Raw genomic sequence first — 14,022 nt, 5'->3', positions numbered from 1 at the left:
TCTCCATAGGAAGTACCGTAGACGTCCCCTAACCTCCCTGCCTTTCTCAGCACCCTGTCAGCCATGCAGCACCGTGGCTGGATCTAGACCTCTATATCATAAAGTCAGACTTTCTCGCTCTTACCGCCTTTGCATGCAATTGGCTTGGTTCTACGATAGTTGCTCTCATTGTAGGCTCGGCCGGATCCTGAAAAGGATGCACCATTACAAAGCCGGTATGACGTTAGTTTGCAATCAGGGTGCGATTTTCACCCTAGCAAGTAAAATGCGCCCAACAAACACGAATCCTACCAAAGCACACCAACACTTATAGAAATTTAGGCATTTTAATAGCTCAATTGATGACATCTCATTCTCTTCAGTTTACCGAGATACCCGAACTCGACATCATCGGCTTTCTCCGGTTGCTCTCACGTGGATCTGTCAACTCGGCCCCGTCCACTCCTTGCATAAATCCCCACTATATAAGGACAATACTTTCCCCATCCACAATTCCACCATACTCACATAATTTACTATGACTCTTTCTCAAGGTGACAAGTTCCCATCCGGTTTCGAATTCAACTACGTGCCAATTGAGCTCGAGACGCTCAACCAGGACGACGGTCTTGCCTGTGGCAAACCATTGGGCTTGGGCTTGGACGGCTTGCTCGAGAAGAATCAGGGTGGCAATGTGCTTTTCGTTGCCGTTCCAGGTGCCTTCACCCCAACTTGCACGGAGAACCACATTCCTCCAATTTTGGAGCACTTGAAGGAGTTGAAGTCCAAGAAGAACATCACCACTGCGGTGTTCTTGAGTGCCAACGACCCATTCGTCATCAACGCCTGGGGTAAATTGCTCTTGAAGCAGCAGAAGATCAGTGCCTCGGATGACTTGCCAAAGATCATCTTTGCTTCTGACCCCAATGCTGCCTTCTCGCAGAAGAACGGACTTTCCTTGGACTTGACCGATGCTGGCCTCGGAGTCAGAACCAACAGATACGCATTGATTGCCAATGCTGACTCCAAGACATTGTCCTACCTCGGAGTCGAGTCCGAGCCTGGTGTTACGGTCTCTGGCTACGATGGTATTTCATCTGCCAAGTTGTAAATTTTATGAATAAAAACATGCCTTCTCCATGCTTAAATGAAATGTGGATCTTGTAATTCTAAAATTGCCTACTCTACAGGTTCAATTGATAGCGTAATTCATCTCATTGCTTACAACTCACCGGAAGCGTCAATGGTGACCTTGGCGGAGGTGGCACCGGAGTTGGAACCGTAGCTCTCAACCTTCTTGACAACGTCAAAACCGTCGGTGACCTCACCGAAGACAACGTGCTTACCGTCCAACCATGGGCATGGAACGGTGGTAATGAAGAACTGGGAGCCGTTGGTGTTTGGACCAGCGTTGGCCATGGACAACAAACCAGGTCTGTCGTGCTTCTTGGAGAAGTTCTCGTCAGCGAACTTCTCACCGTAGATGGACTTACCACCGGTACCGTTACCTCTGGTGAAGTCACCACCCTGCAACATGAATTGAGGGATCACTCTGTGGAAAGCAGACTGGGCGTAACCGAAACCCTGCTCACCAGTGCACAAAGCTCTGAAGTTCTCGGCAGTCTTTGGCACAACGTCGTTGTACAACTTGAAGCTGATTCTGCCGAGCTTGTCGCCGTTGGCGGAGACATCGAAGTAGACCTGGGACATTTTTATTTTTTGGTTGGTAAGAAAAAAATAGGGTTAGTTTTTTTTCCTGGCGAAATTGGGACTGCGTGCGGGTCAGGTGGTATTTATACTGAAAAGCTCCAGTGCCTCTTTTGTTGGCTGTCCTTCTGTGCGCTTCCAGTGGGATGGATATGACGACAGGCCTGGGCAATTGTGCAGGAATGGATTAATTACACCCGTGCACCTGGCCCAGGCCCCCATATCATTTCAGCGAAAGGTACGAAGCAAATGATGACAGCAATTGAACAATTTGTCCTGCACTTAAGCCGGTGACACCACGTCCATTTCATTTGGGATAGCTGGAGCATCCTGATTGGCTCAAAACTGGCCACCCTGTAAACAAATCTCACCTCCTGAACCCAGCACTCAGCCGATTTGGGTGCTTTGTTGCGAAAGGCCGCTTGAAAGTCGTCAATATATGCAGGAGATTCCACTCTGGGCTTCTCCGCGCCCAGGCCTCGAGCTGTGTGCTAAAATTGTATCTGGCCTTTTATACAGATCCGTTGATGGTACTATAAGACGGGCTAAAGCCGAGGCAATGGTGCCTTGGATTTTGTAATCTCTGGAGATTTGGTAAATTTTGAAAAGTTTGAGTAGATTTGAACGACAAGATTGAGGGGTACCCCAGGGCTTAAGCTTAATGGCAGCCCTATGCACTGCCAGCGTATGATGTAGTTCAATTGAGATAATGATGAGCTGGCATAATTAATGTGCAAATGTGGTCATGTTACAATCAATTGAGTCATTTGCCAGAAGTTGGACAGATTGTCTGATAATCGTAACACAACTCTTGATACTAATATCTTGGACAATGTGACTCGAATGATGAGAACCATCGAGCCAGCAATTTTGAAAACTGGCCCTTTTCAAAAACTTCAACGATGCAACGGACTTTTGTACTTATATTGAAAATCGGTAGATTATCTCTTGGAAAAGCAATACTCCTTCCTACCGTGATCGGAGGGCTAAAGAATCTCACAATTCTTGAGAAAATACTTTCGAGATGCCATCTAGTCCTTCTGACATCACTAAAGCACCTGGTCAACGTCGTCCAGCAAAATTTAGTAATCTGTAACAGATGGCAACTGTCCTGGACGCTGAAGGCCTCGAGGCCAGATTTCAAGTATCGCCGAACAACAAGTTGAGAGGCTAAAAGCAAAAACCATGAATTCTTTATGGCTCGTAGTTTCGACGCTCAACCAGACTTTTTGCCTTGTAACAGGGGGTTAGTTTGAAATGGCGGCATAAATGGAAACGAAAAAGAAAACCACTCTGATAAATGTCTTTCTCCAAAGATGAAATCTCCACACATTGTCATTTGGAAACCACAACACTCTTTTCAACAACCAGCCCGGCTAAATCCAGTCGAATTCCGCCCTCATGAAGCCGACTGGCCCTGGTAAAACGTTAAAGCTTTTTTCAAGACGGAACCAGCGTTTCCATTGTTTCAAACTCTTCAACAAGCAACTCCAACAATCCCCAAACCCCTGGCGGCGGCCCTACGAACCTAAAGCACATACCACACGAAATATAAGGTCAAGGTTGGAAGAGATCGCCAAATGTGTCACTGGAGAATTCAGCCAAGAGCAGCGAAAGAGAAGATTAAAAACACTCCGATCGCAGGCGGCAACAATTAGCTTTTGTGATCGACAGAAGGGATAAACCTTAAACCGGGTTTTCACCGCAAAAAGCCAGCATCCACGGACTATCAAGCAATTTACTCACCAGCTTCACAAAAAAAAAAAACCACAGGTCAGGTAGCCTCCTCAAATGGGGAAATTCCGGCAGCTGAGGCGAAGGTCATGAACGGCTGCTGCGCCAGGTAACGGCGGGAACGGCGTGCTGGACCCAAAAGGCTAACCTAGACACGGTGAATTTGCAGCAATTGGAGAAAGCCACATACGACGGCCGTGCAGAAGACATGCCTCAGACGCGGGCTTAGATGGAGAGAATGATCGCCGGGCGCAAGCTTAAGTGAAAGTCAAACGGGCTCCAATGCCCCCTCAACAATGTCAAAAACAACGTTTTTAGTTTAAAAAATATCGCTTCCCGAAAAAAATATTCAGCCATGTTGTAGCGCTTGACCTATTACAACGTGATGACGAGCAGCCGAAACGGAGATGACGTGCGGCTGCCCACTAGCCGAAAAACCTCTCTCAGAGGCGCTTGTGTCAAAGGGCGCAGCATCGCTTAACATTGACAGCAAGGCGCATGCGACCGGGAAGACCCCCGCGCTCAGGAGAAGCCCCTAAATAATAACTTTAAACGCAAAAAAGCACAGAGTTTAAAAAACAGTAACTACTGGCACCCGAAAATAGACTTGCGCCGCTTCCCTCGTATCCCGCGCCTATTTGCTGCAACAGCTGCGCCTGCATTGTACCCACCCGAAGCTAAGATATAAGAAGGACAGCTCCATCGAGAAAATAGCCTACCACCATTTTTTTAAAGGCCCACCTGCAACTTTTCGCCCTCATCTGTGGAGGCTTGCCAACGTCGTAATTCGCGCTCATATTGTGCTTAGTACCCAGCAGCCACCTGCCTCAGCCCCGTGGGCATTGTCTTAGCTGTCAACTGATCCATCGCGCATATCGATTCCACGTGGGGACCTTTTAAAAGCACCCTGTTTCCCTGCCTGTGCTTCCCGACATCCTTCTTTTCAAAAATACCATCACCATACTGACGTTCCAATGTTCCACAAACAAAAGGCGCTAGCGGCCTGCTCCCCGCTGCTTGCCTCTGCTGCATGGCTATTAGACGCTGTCTTCTGCTCCGTTTTGCACAACCCATGGCTAGCTTGTCTCTTGACCTTGGGCCTGTTCCTACGGTTGCAGTATAGCCAGGTTTCGGCGGCCTGGGCCATGGACGAAATGTCGTATTTTGACACAGACGACTACCTCCTCGACGTTTTCCACAATATCGTCAATCTTGTCTTCATACTTCGGTTTGCCATGTCGCTGCAAAGCTTGACCCGGAGAACCAACCTCCTCGTCGAAACGACACTTCTAGTGCTTCAGGAGTTCGGCGTCGTGGTGCTCCTTTTCTATCCAAAATACTCCTTGTTGTACTCCGACATCTCCGTGGTGCTCAGGGTCTTCATCTGGTGGCAGGTCTTGTGCCCCTACATCGTGCTAATTTTCAATGTTGTCGACTCCAACAAGGACGAAATGTCTGAAAAGGGCCTAGTGCCCAAGTTGCCTGCCTCAAACCTCCTCACAGTGATTGTCGAGACAAACAACAATATGCTCCCTGTGTTCATGGCTCACTCATTTGCTACCATCAACTTCGACTTCCCCTTCCACGACGGCCTTACACTTCCCCTCGTGTACCATGTGGGCGTCATCAGCATCAAATTTTACATCATCTGCCGTTTCATCTTATATGAGCTTGTGGTGGTGGTATTCAACATCGCAAACCTCAAGTCCTTTGCTGAACTTTACACACCAGTGCAAATCGGAAACACCAGGAAGCTGTGGTTCCACGCTTTCTCACGCTTCACTCCTTCAATTCTTCTTCTCACTACTTTCATTTGCATCTTGTCTGACGTGGGCATCATCATGCTTTCCAAGTATGGCTCCTAGGCATCTATAGATTCTAATACAGGGCATGGCGGTTCCAGGCGCTTCGTAGGCTTGCCAGTAATTTTACAGCACTCTCCTCGTCCCCACTGGAGCTGCTGTTTCTGCTGATACTCGAGGCTGTGCCGACAAATCCCTCGAAATCGGTTTCTGCAGCACGAGCTAAGGCCTCATGCTTGCGTCGGTCAAAAGACTCAAGGAGGCGGGTCTCTTTCAGGAGAAGCTCATCATCCACAGCAACATCGGTGGCGTCCTTGAGCAATGCTATCAGCCTTGTTTCATCGGCCAACACATCTATCACTTGTGGTGGTTCCAACTGTGGTCTCTTCTGCTTTGAGACAGTCCACCAGTCGAGGCCTTCAGGATCTTCAGTTTCGCTTTTATCTCCCTCGAGCTCGACTCCATCTTCGTCTAAAATCGCTCCGTAGGCACCCTCTTCCACAACTTCATCCGGGTACTCAAAGGACGCCTCTTTTTCCTGGGGAACAATTACGCCATGCAACTCCCGAGGAGTAAAGTCCTCCCAATCCGGCGCTTCTGCGGGTGGCCCATCTGTAACGAGGCGCAAGGATGATTGTAACCCTGCCCAATAATTTTCGAGCACGCCACTTTTCCAATATCTCTCATCCACTTTCCCTGACTTCGGCGCCTCGCAAATCCGGGACTCTCTAACAGCATTCCAGATGTCGCCGGGTGTTACTTTGATCGCCTGCTCGTCCCGGGAACTGCAGCCTTTGTTCATCAACAAAGACGCAATAATTTTTTTAGTTGTAAGACTAGCGATCTCTTCAAAATAAACCAAAGACGGAAACAACAAACGTGGAGTCGGCTTCCGATCCTGAACCATTGTGACTTGATTACCTCGGTAGATCTTGCTCACTTTGAATGCGTTGTTCACATCGAGAAGCGGGAAGTTCTCGCCTAACTCATCCTCCAGTTTTTTGGTATAGTCCTTCATTGCCTTCGATTCCCGCTTTCCACGGTCCACATCTAACCGGCCCTGTCTGTCAGCAATATGGATGCTTTGCTCCTCTTCATATTCCACCCATTCGTCGCTCATTTCGTATGCAATTGGGATATTCCTTTGATCGATCCCCCTGGTATTGTCATTATATCATATTCATGTCGTAGAAGCCTCGTGGGATCCCGTTGATCCTCTATGATATGAACGGAGTGTGTTTCACAGATTTGTTGGTCTCGTAGCTCACGCTTGAGGAGCTCGTAGTATGCTAATATTTCGCCCGTGCTTTTGGACAGTAAATGATCCAGGAAGTCTTCGACCCTGTGAATAGTGAATCTGGCGAGACAACTAAAAAAGATTTCCTTCTCATCTGCGGTCCAATAAGTTCCTGACTTCAAGCTATCAAAGAGATCTTCGTGAGAGTTCAGCTGATCAGCATGCCCATTAATCTCGTCAGTGGAACCTTCGACCTTTACTGGTCGGTAATATGCTCGTTCGGTAGTTACCACGCTGTCTTCAAGTTTTCGTTTCTTTGATTTCGGTAGCTCCAAGTACTCTAGACTGAAGAAGTTGTCGACAGATGAGTTGTATAGATCGACATAACCCCAGTCTCCTCTGAATGCTCTATCTGATTTCCCGCTAGTTTTCAAAGCAGAAGTTTGAGAGCTAGCTACCAGACTTTCTTTTGTTTCCTCTGTAGCTGGAGTGTCTTGATCATCATTAGTTGATAATGATGGCTTCAACCCATCGCGTTGATCCTGAGGGTCTGTCAGCTGCTGAACATTTTCAAAACTCTCTTTCTGATATGTGGATTCTCCTTTATTTCTCGGTAGTTCTTCAGGAGGTCCCTGCATCCACTGGCAGTTGTGTTTGAAGATGAGTAGTTGGTGATTGATGAGATCTTCCTGTACAATGATGGAGTATCTACAATTTTACTACGGAGTGATTTAAGGATTGTACATTAAGCGAGTGACAGGATAGAGGGTGTTCAATCTTAAAAAAGTAGTGCAATGACGTGTCGTCGTACCATGCCGTAGCATTGGCTTGGGGAGTGTCCATTCGATCAACGGCGCGTTGATCTCACGGAGCAAATGTGCGATGGGTGTAGGTAAGAAGCCAAAGCTTCGTAATGTTTGATCATGAATGCTATTGAAGAGAGGAGTCCTCCATCTTTGCCTCAAGAGAGGTTAACTCTTTGGAGTCTCTGGAGTCCCTAGAATGCGACGATTGTCTGTCCAGCGTGACCGCTGGCGACTCCGCCGTGTGTGCATCCTCAAAGTCCGTATCTTCCCAGTCGCTATCGTCTTCTGGATTCTTGACGTTCTGGAGAACTCGTGGTATGAACGGTTTGGGCTCGTCCTGGATGCTCTCCTCCTCAGGGGCACAGATCTCCACGTAACCCTCGGGAACAAGCCCATTTTCGCCCAGATCTGGGTCCTCCGCTACCAACCAGCCCTGTCCGTGTCTATAAGAAATCCAGATGACCTGGCCCACTCTGAGAGCCACCTCGTTGTCATTTTCGGGTTCGAAGTCAAAGAGCGCAACAGCTTTGCAATTTATCTCCTCTGGCCCTAGCGTGTCGTCGTCATCATACTCTGTTTGCCCAAAATCATGAAGATCCAGGTCCTCGCTGCTAGATATCAGTGATCGCTGGCTGGTAGGGTAATTGTTCAAATGTAGAGGGTGAGACTCCGGGTAGGCGTAGTCTTTTGTGGTTGTGTTTGGCGGGCAAAGTATGTCTGGAGGCATGCTTCCAATTTATGTTATGACGGAAAGATGAAAGCTTGAAGGATTGTTGATATCACGAGATCTAAAGAAAAGTAGTTGTAGAGGGAAGGGAAGAGCGGTACGCGACAGTAGCTATCCGCAGGAGCCCACCACCCAGCAGATATAAATATCCCATTTGCCCAACAATATGGAGCAAAAACAAAAATTCTTCTTCTTCGCTCCTCTTGAGCTTCTTTATCGTTTTGGAACTCCGGGCGCCGAGGCACCTGTGTTGGGCGTTCGAACCTTCCTAATATAGAACAAAAACCGCACAACGGTCAGACCCGAGAATGGTGCCAGAAGGGGATCCTGCTGGAAGCGTTAAGCAGCCCAGGTGACGTGGTATGTTTTACCAGTCGAAGATTGTAAGACCCTGTTTGCAGCAACATGCGTGGGCGACGAAACACAAAGGCATCGTCGGTGCGTTATGCTCACAAGATTGTTATTTTATATTCCCTGCTTGGTGCCTTTGGCCCGATCCATTTCTGCAATGAAATTACTTTTGATTTTCTATACATTGGCCAAACTCTAATTTGTGTATGCGCCTAGGTCGCTTTGACTTTGAGGCGGCAATCTACAGACATTGATGCACTTGCCATTGCGAGTCGATTCATGCACCTTATGACAACTCGTCTATGCTGCTGCAAGTCGTCTACGAGGCTCGGCAGGGTGGTATCTGCTGAGACCCTGACAAATCTACCTTTGCATAGGCGATATCGATGTTACACGAGGTGCCTAAAAAACGAAGGAATCACGTACGTGTGGTAAAATGTAGCATGCCATGCAGAAACAAGCAAGCTTGTTGTTTTGGGTAGTTTACTTGGGAATACAATGGTAAGCTAGTCTTTATCTTAGGCTTTAGCTCTATTCCTCGGACTTAAGCCCGCGAGACGAGGTCAGATCTAGATCGAGGCTGAGACACAAATAAGCTTTTTGGGGTCATGCTACGTTTAACTTCTTGCAGGTTGCTTAATCTGGTGAAAGAGCGGCGATCCTGTGCTTGTAGTGTACCTTTTTTGTGGTTCAGAGAGTGTAATAACGCAATTGTGCTGAGTCACGGAAGCGGAAGAGGAAGGGAAAGGGAGTACTGGGATTGGGGTAGTTTACTTTTTTTGAGGCTGTTCCAGTGTTCGTGCCTTGAGTTCGACTATCTTGAAAATCATAATTTGAGAAAAACCGAAACACCCTCGAGCAATTCTCTTGAGGGTCTGCCGTTTTTAACTTTAAACATTGTATAAAGAGAAGCCCTTTATTGAATTGTTCCTCGGGTCATTGTGACTTTTCCCAGATCTGAGACTTTCGAGATCTCGAGTTAGTCCCTCATTAGTCAACATCACCACAATGCCAATTTAGCAATTATCATTCTAAGGTAACAACTTCAGCCATTTTAAAAATATCATAGAATCAAAAGATCCGTCTTCGCTTGCTTGACTTTCACCACCCTGGGTCTTCGAAATCTCCTGCACATCTAGGCATCTACAGCGCTCTTCACCAACTACTACTCTTTCAATGGATCCAGCAGAAGAGCAGCAGCAGGAGCTCGAGGTGCTTCAGTCCATCTACCCAGATGAACTTGAAATTCTCTCTGATACGCATTTCACAATCACTTTGAATTTGGAGACGAAGTCGGATAGAAATCACTCAACTGTGTTGGATGTCAAGTACACCCCAACATACCCTGAAGAAGTACCCAAATTGGAGGTCAAAGTCGAGAGCGAAGAGCTTCCGGTGCCTTCCGATGATGAAGAGGACGACGAAGATAAATCAAAGTTGGTTCACCTCTCAGAACAGATAGAGCTCGGAAAGTTGGATGCCACTTCTCTTACGAAAAGAGTGGAAGAGGAGGCTGAAATGAATGTGGGTATGCCCTCTGTTTTTGCATTGGCAGCATTGCTTAAAGATGAAGCTGAGGCCTTGTTTCAGGCCAAGTTGGATGCTGCCCAGAAGAAGTATGAAGATGAGCTACTAGCCAAGGAAGCTGAGGAACAGAAGAAGTTCTTTGGTACGCCAGTGAACAAGGAGTCATATTCTGAATGGCGTAATAAATTCAGAGCCGAGATGCAAATCGAACAGAAGGATAGACAAAGGTTTGATAAGATGCATAACGGTAAGATGACAGGCAGAGAGATATTTGAAAAAGGCTTGGCGGGCAACGAGGAAGACGAGATCGAAGATGTGGTCGAGTCCGTTCAAAAAGTTGCAGTCAACTAGAGATGATGTTGTATTTCTATGTACGCTACGTTGAGACCTGAGTTCACTCGAGATTCGAGATCCACTGCCAGACCTTCATGACATCCCATGGATTTCAATTAATGATGCCTTGACGTTTGTGTTACGATCCACACGCCGGCTGACCGCCTCCCAGAGTCTCATTTTGCGGGCCAAGTTTCTTTCTTCGTTAAGAATAAGGTCCCGGAGTTGTATAGATCCAATATAAGCAGGCATGTTGGAGTCACGAGCCTGCCTGGCTTGTCTTTTGAGGTTTCTCAAAACCTCGTTGTAGAGAGTTTCCACGCGGTGGGCATGGAGCTTGGACTGGCGGTAATTGGCATGTGCGACGAAAGATGCAATGACAACCACGCCAATAGCAAACAAATGTGGAATATGGCTCACAATTAACTCTAACATGTGATTAGAGAGATGGCACATCAACGAGATGTGTGATAAGGACGTTGATCGAAAAATCGTGTCCGGGGCTTCCGCCTCACCAACAGTGTCAGAATCGACACTTGAGGAACGAAGGTGATGAGCTGATCGTTTGACCTAGAATGTTAGTAAATTTCGAATTTCGAGACCGCGTTAGGTCTTAAATAGTTGCAACTTGCCTTACCGTTATCTCCGGTTCTTTCTCCAACTCAACAACCGAACGTTTCCACAAATCTTCAAACTCCTCCTCTGTGATATATGGGGCTTTGAGTGCAAGCAAAAGATCATGCAATTCATTGACCTCAATGCCCGCTTCAAAGTTGTCAACTGCCGTCAGGCCGCATTGAATATTAGCGTTACGAGCCCTTAACAAGTCAAGAGCCTCGTCTATCATGAGTTCGACTTTCTCAGCTTTCTTTGTGTCTGGAATGCATTTCTTGGCTCTTGGGTCAAACACCGGCCAATATTGATAGTACCATGGCTTTGACTCGACAAAGTCCTCATAACATCCCAACTCTAGATGCGTGAAGCACCTCGCATGCTGCGGGCATGGAACGCACGATGGTTTGAAATTATTGTCAAGGTAAGTGCCAAGTTTAGAAATTAATGCCGGAGTGTCGGATTGCTGTGGAACTGTTGGTTTGTCAATTTCATGCCCACAGTAGCCGATGAGAATTGTTTGCTCTCTATACCAGTAGCCAAACATAGCAAAGCCAATTAACAAAATCCAGAGACCAATAAACAGTAAGGTTGTGGCCAATGATGGGGAATTGCGTTTTTGGTTCCTGACTCTCGATGCAAGTGACTTTTCGTCAGCGGTCTCTTCTTCGTCCTCAATGTCAGTATCAGCTTCTTCGTCACTTGGAGCAGCTGTTTGCTCCTCGGTTTCTGTTGCAGAGGATGGAACGTCTTTATCGAGATCATCGAGAAGAGACCCTCTGTCTGAGGCCAAACGCCTCTCAGGGATGATAATTGGCCGACGAGGGGTGATGCTTCTCCTACCCTTGGGCTTTGGTTTCACGCCATTGATGTCCACGCCTAGTAGCTTAGCAAGCTCTGCATCTTTTCTCTCTTTGGTGAGTTCCAGATCCTGGCTGTCGTGGCGTTTGAGTCTGGAGAGGGCAGCGTCGAATCCTGTGGCGTCGTCAACAAGCTCATTTTTTAAAGATTCATTGAACTTGTCCTCAGAGTCTTCACGAGAAACGTCAGTGGTAGAGTCAAGAATAGGGTCAAGAACTGGGCGGTGAACCTCCTGCTTGATATCAGTCTCGACTTTAGGAGACACAGGCTCTGGCGCTTTGGTTGGGGTGGATTTGGCAACGCTCTCCTCTAAGTCCAGATTGACGGACTTGGAAATGTCGGGAGACGTCGAAGCTTTGGGTTGTTTCTTCGATGATACCTTGCGCTTGGTGGTTTTGACAGGAGCGGGCAGTGGCGTTGTTTTGGCCTTTTTGGGCTTTGGACTAAAGATGACAGTGTCTGAATCGGAGTCCATGTCGACCTGGAAGAGGTTGCCCTTTTCTGGGGTCTTCTTGGGCTCATCAAACACGCTTGATTTTCTTTTCTTCAGTTTCTTGGAGGGTGGCGAGGAGCCGAACGGGCTTTTGGTTGGTTTGGGTGTTTTCTGAAGGGAGTTGTCAGACTCGTCGATTGAGGTCTTGGAGGCATCTGGACTCACCTCTTCCTTGTTATAATCTTTCACGCCTTCGTCTTCTTCAGCCTTGACGTGCTTCTTCGACGTCTTTCTCTTTGTCTTCTTCTTTGGTTTCACTTCTGGAGACGCCTCATCAATCTCGATGATCTCAACGGAGTCCTTGGTATCGTTGGCATTCAGGGTATTAGCAGGAGCCTCAGAATGGCCCTCTTTTGATGAATTCTTATTGCCAATGCTCTCGTTGAAGATCTCCACGAGTTCTTTCTTCTTTGCGGCAGAGGGAAACACAATGTCGTTTTCGCGTAGAATCTCCCGCAATTGGGCCACCTTGACCTTGGACGGATCAAAGTCTGCAGTTAGTAAATGATCATAAGTATTAGACCGTCTGGACTTACCTTCCTGGAGATATTCCTTGTCCATGATGGGGCGACAGTTGATGATGTTTGTTTTGATTTCGCAGTCGCTTAGTGGCGTGCAGGCCGGCGTCGAGGGGGTCACCAGTTCAAGGGCAAGGCACCAAAATTTTGCCAGAATAAATGGCACAGGCGAATCAGGGGCGGCGGTTTTGGCAGTGGATTTTTTTCTCTGGCGAATTCGAAGAGGTTCGTATTTTCGCCTCCCGCCTGGCCTGCTGCAAGAGATCGCAAGCGAAGGCAAACGGCTGCGAAAGCGAGACTGCCACCGAAGCCCGCAAGGGCAAGGGAGACATGGTTCAGCCTGGACTAAACGAGAAAGGCACGGCACCGACAATGGTGGCAGAATAATGGGAACAAAAAGAAGCAGCACATTCCCCCGGGAGAGTGGCAGACAATGGTCGGGAGGCTTTTCGGAGGTTATTTCAGGGCAGTGTACCTGATGCGGGCACTCTGGAGAAAAGAGAGATTGCCGTGGAGATCCGGAAATAGTGCCGAGTGCGGATGGGCCGCAGATTTGCAGATTGGCGAAAAGCGGGATCGTCAAGCGCACGATCAAAGCGTTAGACAGAGAATGCCCAGTGGGATTTACCCATTCCAGGAAAGAGCTAATTTCAATTGCGAGCTTAGCCTAATGCAAGTGCATGACCGGCGGCCCGTCCATCACAAGCCGCACCCCACCAAGGTACGACAGCGCGGAAGCCTAGACGGCTGCTTCCGTGGAGCAGATCTGACAATCAGGCAGGAGACGAAGCCGATGGACAAGGCGGGAGGACAATAGGCGAGAACAAAGCGAGGACTGGGGCCGCGCGAGTTGGCGGGACTACAGCACCAAGAGGAGTGGACTGGGAAGTTTTTTAAAAGTTGTCTAGAAGTCAGTGCTGGACTGTTTCAGGAAGGGTGCGCAGAGATCGACGGAAGCTAAAGCTCGATCTACGATGCTCCAGTTAGCGGAGGAATTTTAGCTCGGGCCAGATAATATCGAGCGGAGCACATTTGCGTGTTTTACGTAAGATAGGAGGCCCTCGGCAGGCCCTGGTTGTGAGAATTACCTTGTCGAGGCGCCCTGTTCCACACGCACTCCGGCAGCGGCAGCGACCCACTACGGCAGCACATGCGACGAAGGAGCTAGGGCACAAAGCTCTCTGGCCACAAAGAGAAGTGCCAGTTACACCGATTGGGAATGAAGACGGAAGATGGAAATTGGAAATCAAAAAATGTCAACAAATGAGATACCTTCCTCGTTGGGCCAACGCAAACAGTACTGCGTCGATGCCCCTGTTCGCTTCGGTCGCCGAG

At 48.0% G+C, this 14,022-nt stretch overlaps 9 protein-coding genes across 9 annotated transcripts; 3 read left to right on the top strand and 6 right to left on the bottom strand. All coding sequences in view use genetic code 12, as the record gives it.

The window, feature by feature from the left end:
• Nucleotides 1–517: 517 nt before the first annotated feature.
• AHP2 (Ahp2p) lies at nucleotides 518–1,090 on the top strand (the record flags this gene model as incomplete). The annotated part of the gene is made up of 1 exon (XM_025481548.1): nucleotides 518–1,090. The coding sequence occupies one exon, from the start codon at nucleotides 518–520 to the stop codon at nucleotides 1,088–1,090; it is 573 nt and encodes a 190-aa protein (XP_025336166.1).
• A 110-nt stretch (nucleotides 1,091–1,200) lies between these two features.
• On the bottom strand, nucleotides 1,201–1,689 carry CYP1 (peptidylprolyl isomerase; the record flags this gene model as incomplete). Its single annotated transcript, XM_025481547.1, has 1 exon — nucleotides 1,201–1,689. One exon carries the CDS (start codon nucleotides 1,687–1,689, stop codon nucleotides 1,201–1,203), a length of 489 nt encoding a protein of 162 aa, XP_025336165.1.
• Nucleotides 1,690–4,394: 2,705 nt separating this feature from the next.
• On the top strand, nucleotides 4,395–5,285 carry CXQ87_003062 (uncharacterized protein; the record flags this gene model as incomplete). Its single annotated transcript, XM_025481546.1, has 1 exon — nucleotides 4,395–5,285. One exon carries the CDS (start codon nucleotides 4,395–4,397, stop codon nucleotides 5,283–5,285), a length of 891 nt encoding a protein of 296 aa, XP_025336164.1.
• A 63-nt stretch (nucleotides 5,286–5,348) lies between these two features.
• Nucleotides 5,349–6,342, bottom strand: CXQ87_003061 (uncharacterized protein; the record flags this gene model as incomplete). Its single annotated transcript, XM_025481545.1, has 3 exons — nucleotides 5,349–5,371; nucleotides 5,397–5,819; nucleotides 6,144–6,342. The coding sequence occupies 3 exons, from the start codon at nucleotides 6,340–6,342 to the stop codon at nucleotides 5,349–5,351; spliced, it is 645 nt and encodes a 214-aa protein (XP_025336163.1).
• A 97-nt stretch (nucleotides 6,343–6,439) lies between these two features.
• Nucleotides 6,440–7,097, bottom strand: CXQ87_003060 (uncharacterized protein; the record flags this gene model as incomplete). Its single annotated transcript, XM_025481544.1, has 2 exons — nucleotides 6,440–6,491; nucleotides 6,538–7,097. The coding sequence occupies 2 exons, from the start codon at nucleotides 7,095–7,097 to the stop codon at nucleotides 6,440–6,442; spliced, it is 612 nt and encodes a 203-aa protein (XP_025336162.1).
• Nucleotides 7,098–7,389: 292 nt separating this feature from the next.
• On the bottom strand, nucleotides 7,390–7,992 carry NBP2 (Nbp2p; the record flags this gene model as incomplete). Its single annotated transcript, XM_025481543.1, has 1 exon — nucleotides 7,390–7,992. The coding sequence occupies one exon, from the start codon at nucleotides 7,990–7,992 to the stop codon at nucleotides 7,390–7,392; it is 603 nt and encodes a 200-aa protein (XP_025336161.1).
• A 1,527-nt stretch (nucleotides 7,993–9,519) lies between these two features.
• On the top strand, nucleotides 9,520–10,221 carry GIR2 (Gir2p; the record flags this gene model as incomplete). The annotated part of the gene is made up of 1 exon (XM_025481542.1): nucleotides 9,520–10,221. One exon carries the CDS (start codon nucleotides 9,520–9,522, stop codon nucleotides 10,219–10,221), a length of 702 nt encoding a protein of 233 aa, XP_025336160.1.
• Nucleotides 10,222–10,296: 75 nt separating this feature from the next.
• On the bottom strand, nucleotides 10,297–10,638 carry CXQ87_003057 (uncharacterized protein; the record flags this gene model as incomplete). The annotated part of the gene is made up of 1 exon (XM_025481541.1): nucleotides 10,297–10,638. The coding sequence occupies one exon, from the start codon at nucleotides 10,636–10,638 to the stop codon at nucleotides 10,297–10,299; it is 342 nt and encodes a 113-aa protein (XP_025336159.1).
• A 178-nt stretch (nucleotides 10,639–10,816) lies between these two features.
• On the bottom strand, nucleotides 10,817–12,730 carry CXQ87_003056 (uncharacterized protein; the record flags this gene model as incomplete). The annotated part of the gene is made up of 1 exon (XM_025481540.1): nucleotides 10,817–12,730. One exon carries the CDS (start codon nucleotides 12,728–12,730, stop codon nucleotides 10,817–10,819), a length of 1,914 nt encoding a protein of 637 aa, XP_025336158.1.
• Nucleotides 12,731–14,022: the final 1,292 nt, after the last annotated feature.

Source organism: Candidozyma duobushaemuli (genome assembly GCF_002926085.2).
Source record: "Candidozyma duobushaemuli strain B09383 chromosome Unknown C_B09383, whole genome shotgun sequence".
Taxonomy (NCBI): domain Eukaryota; kingdom Fungi; phylum Ascomycota; class Pichiomycetes; order Serinales; family Metschnikowiaceae; genus Candidozyma; species Candidozyma duobushaemuli.
This window is presented reverse-complemented; position numbering and strand designations above follow the sequence as displayed.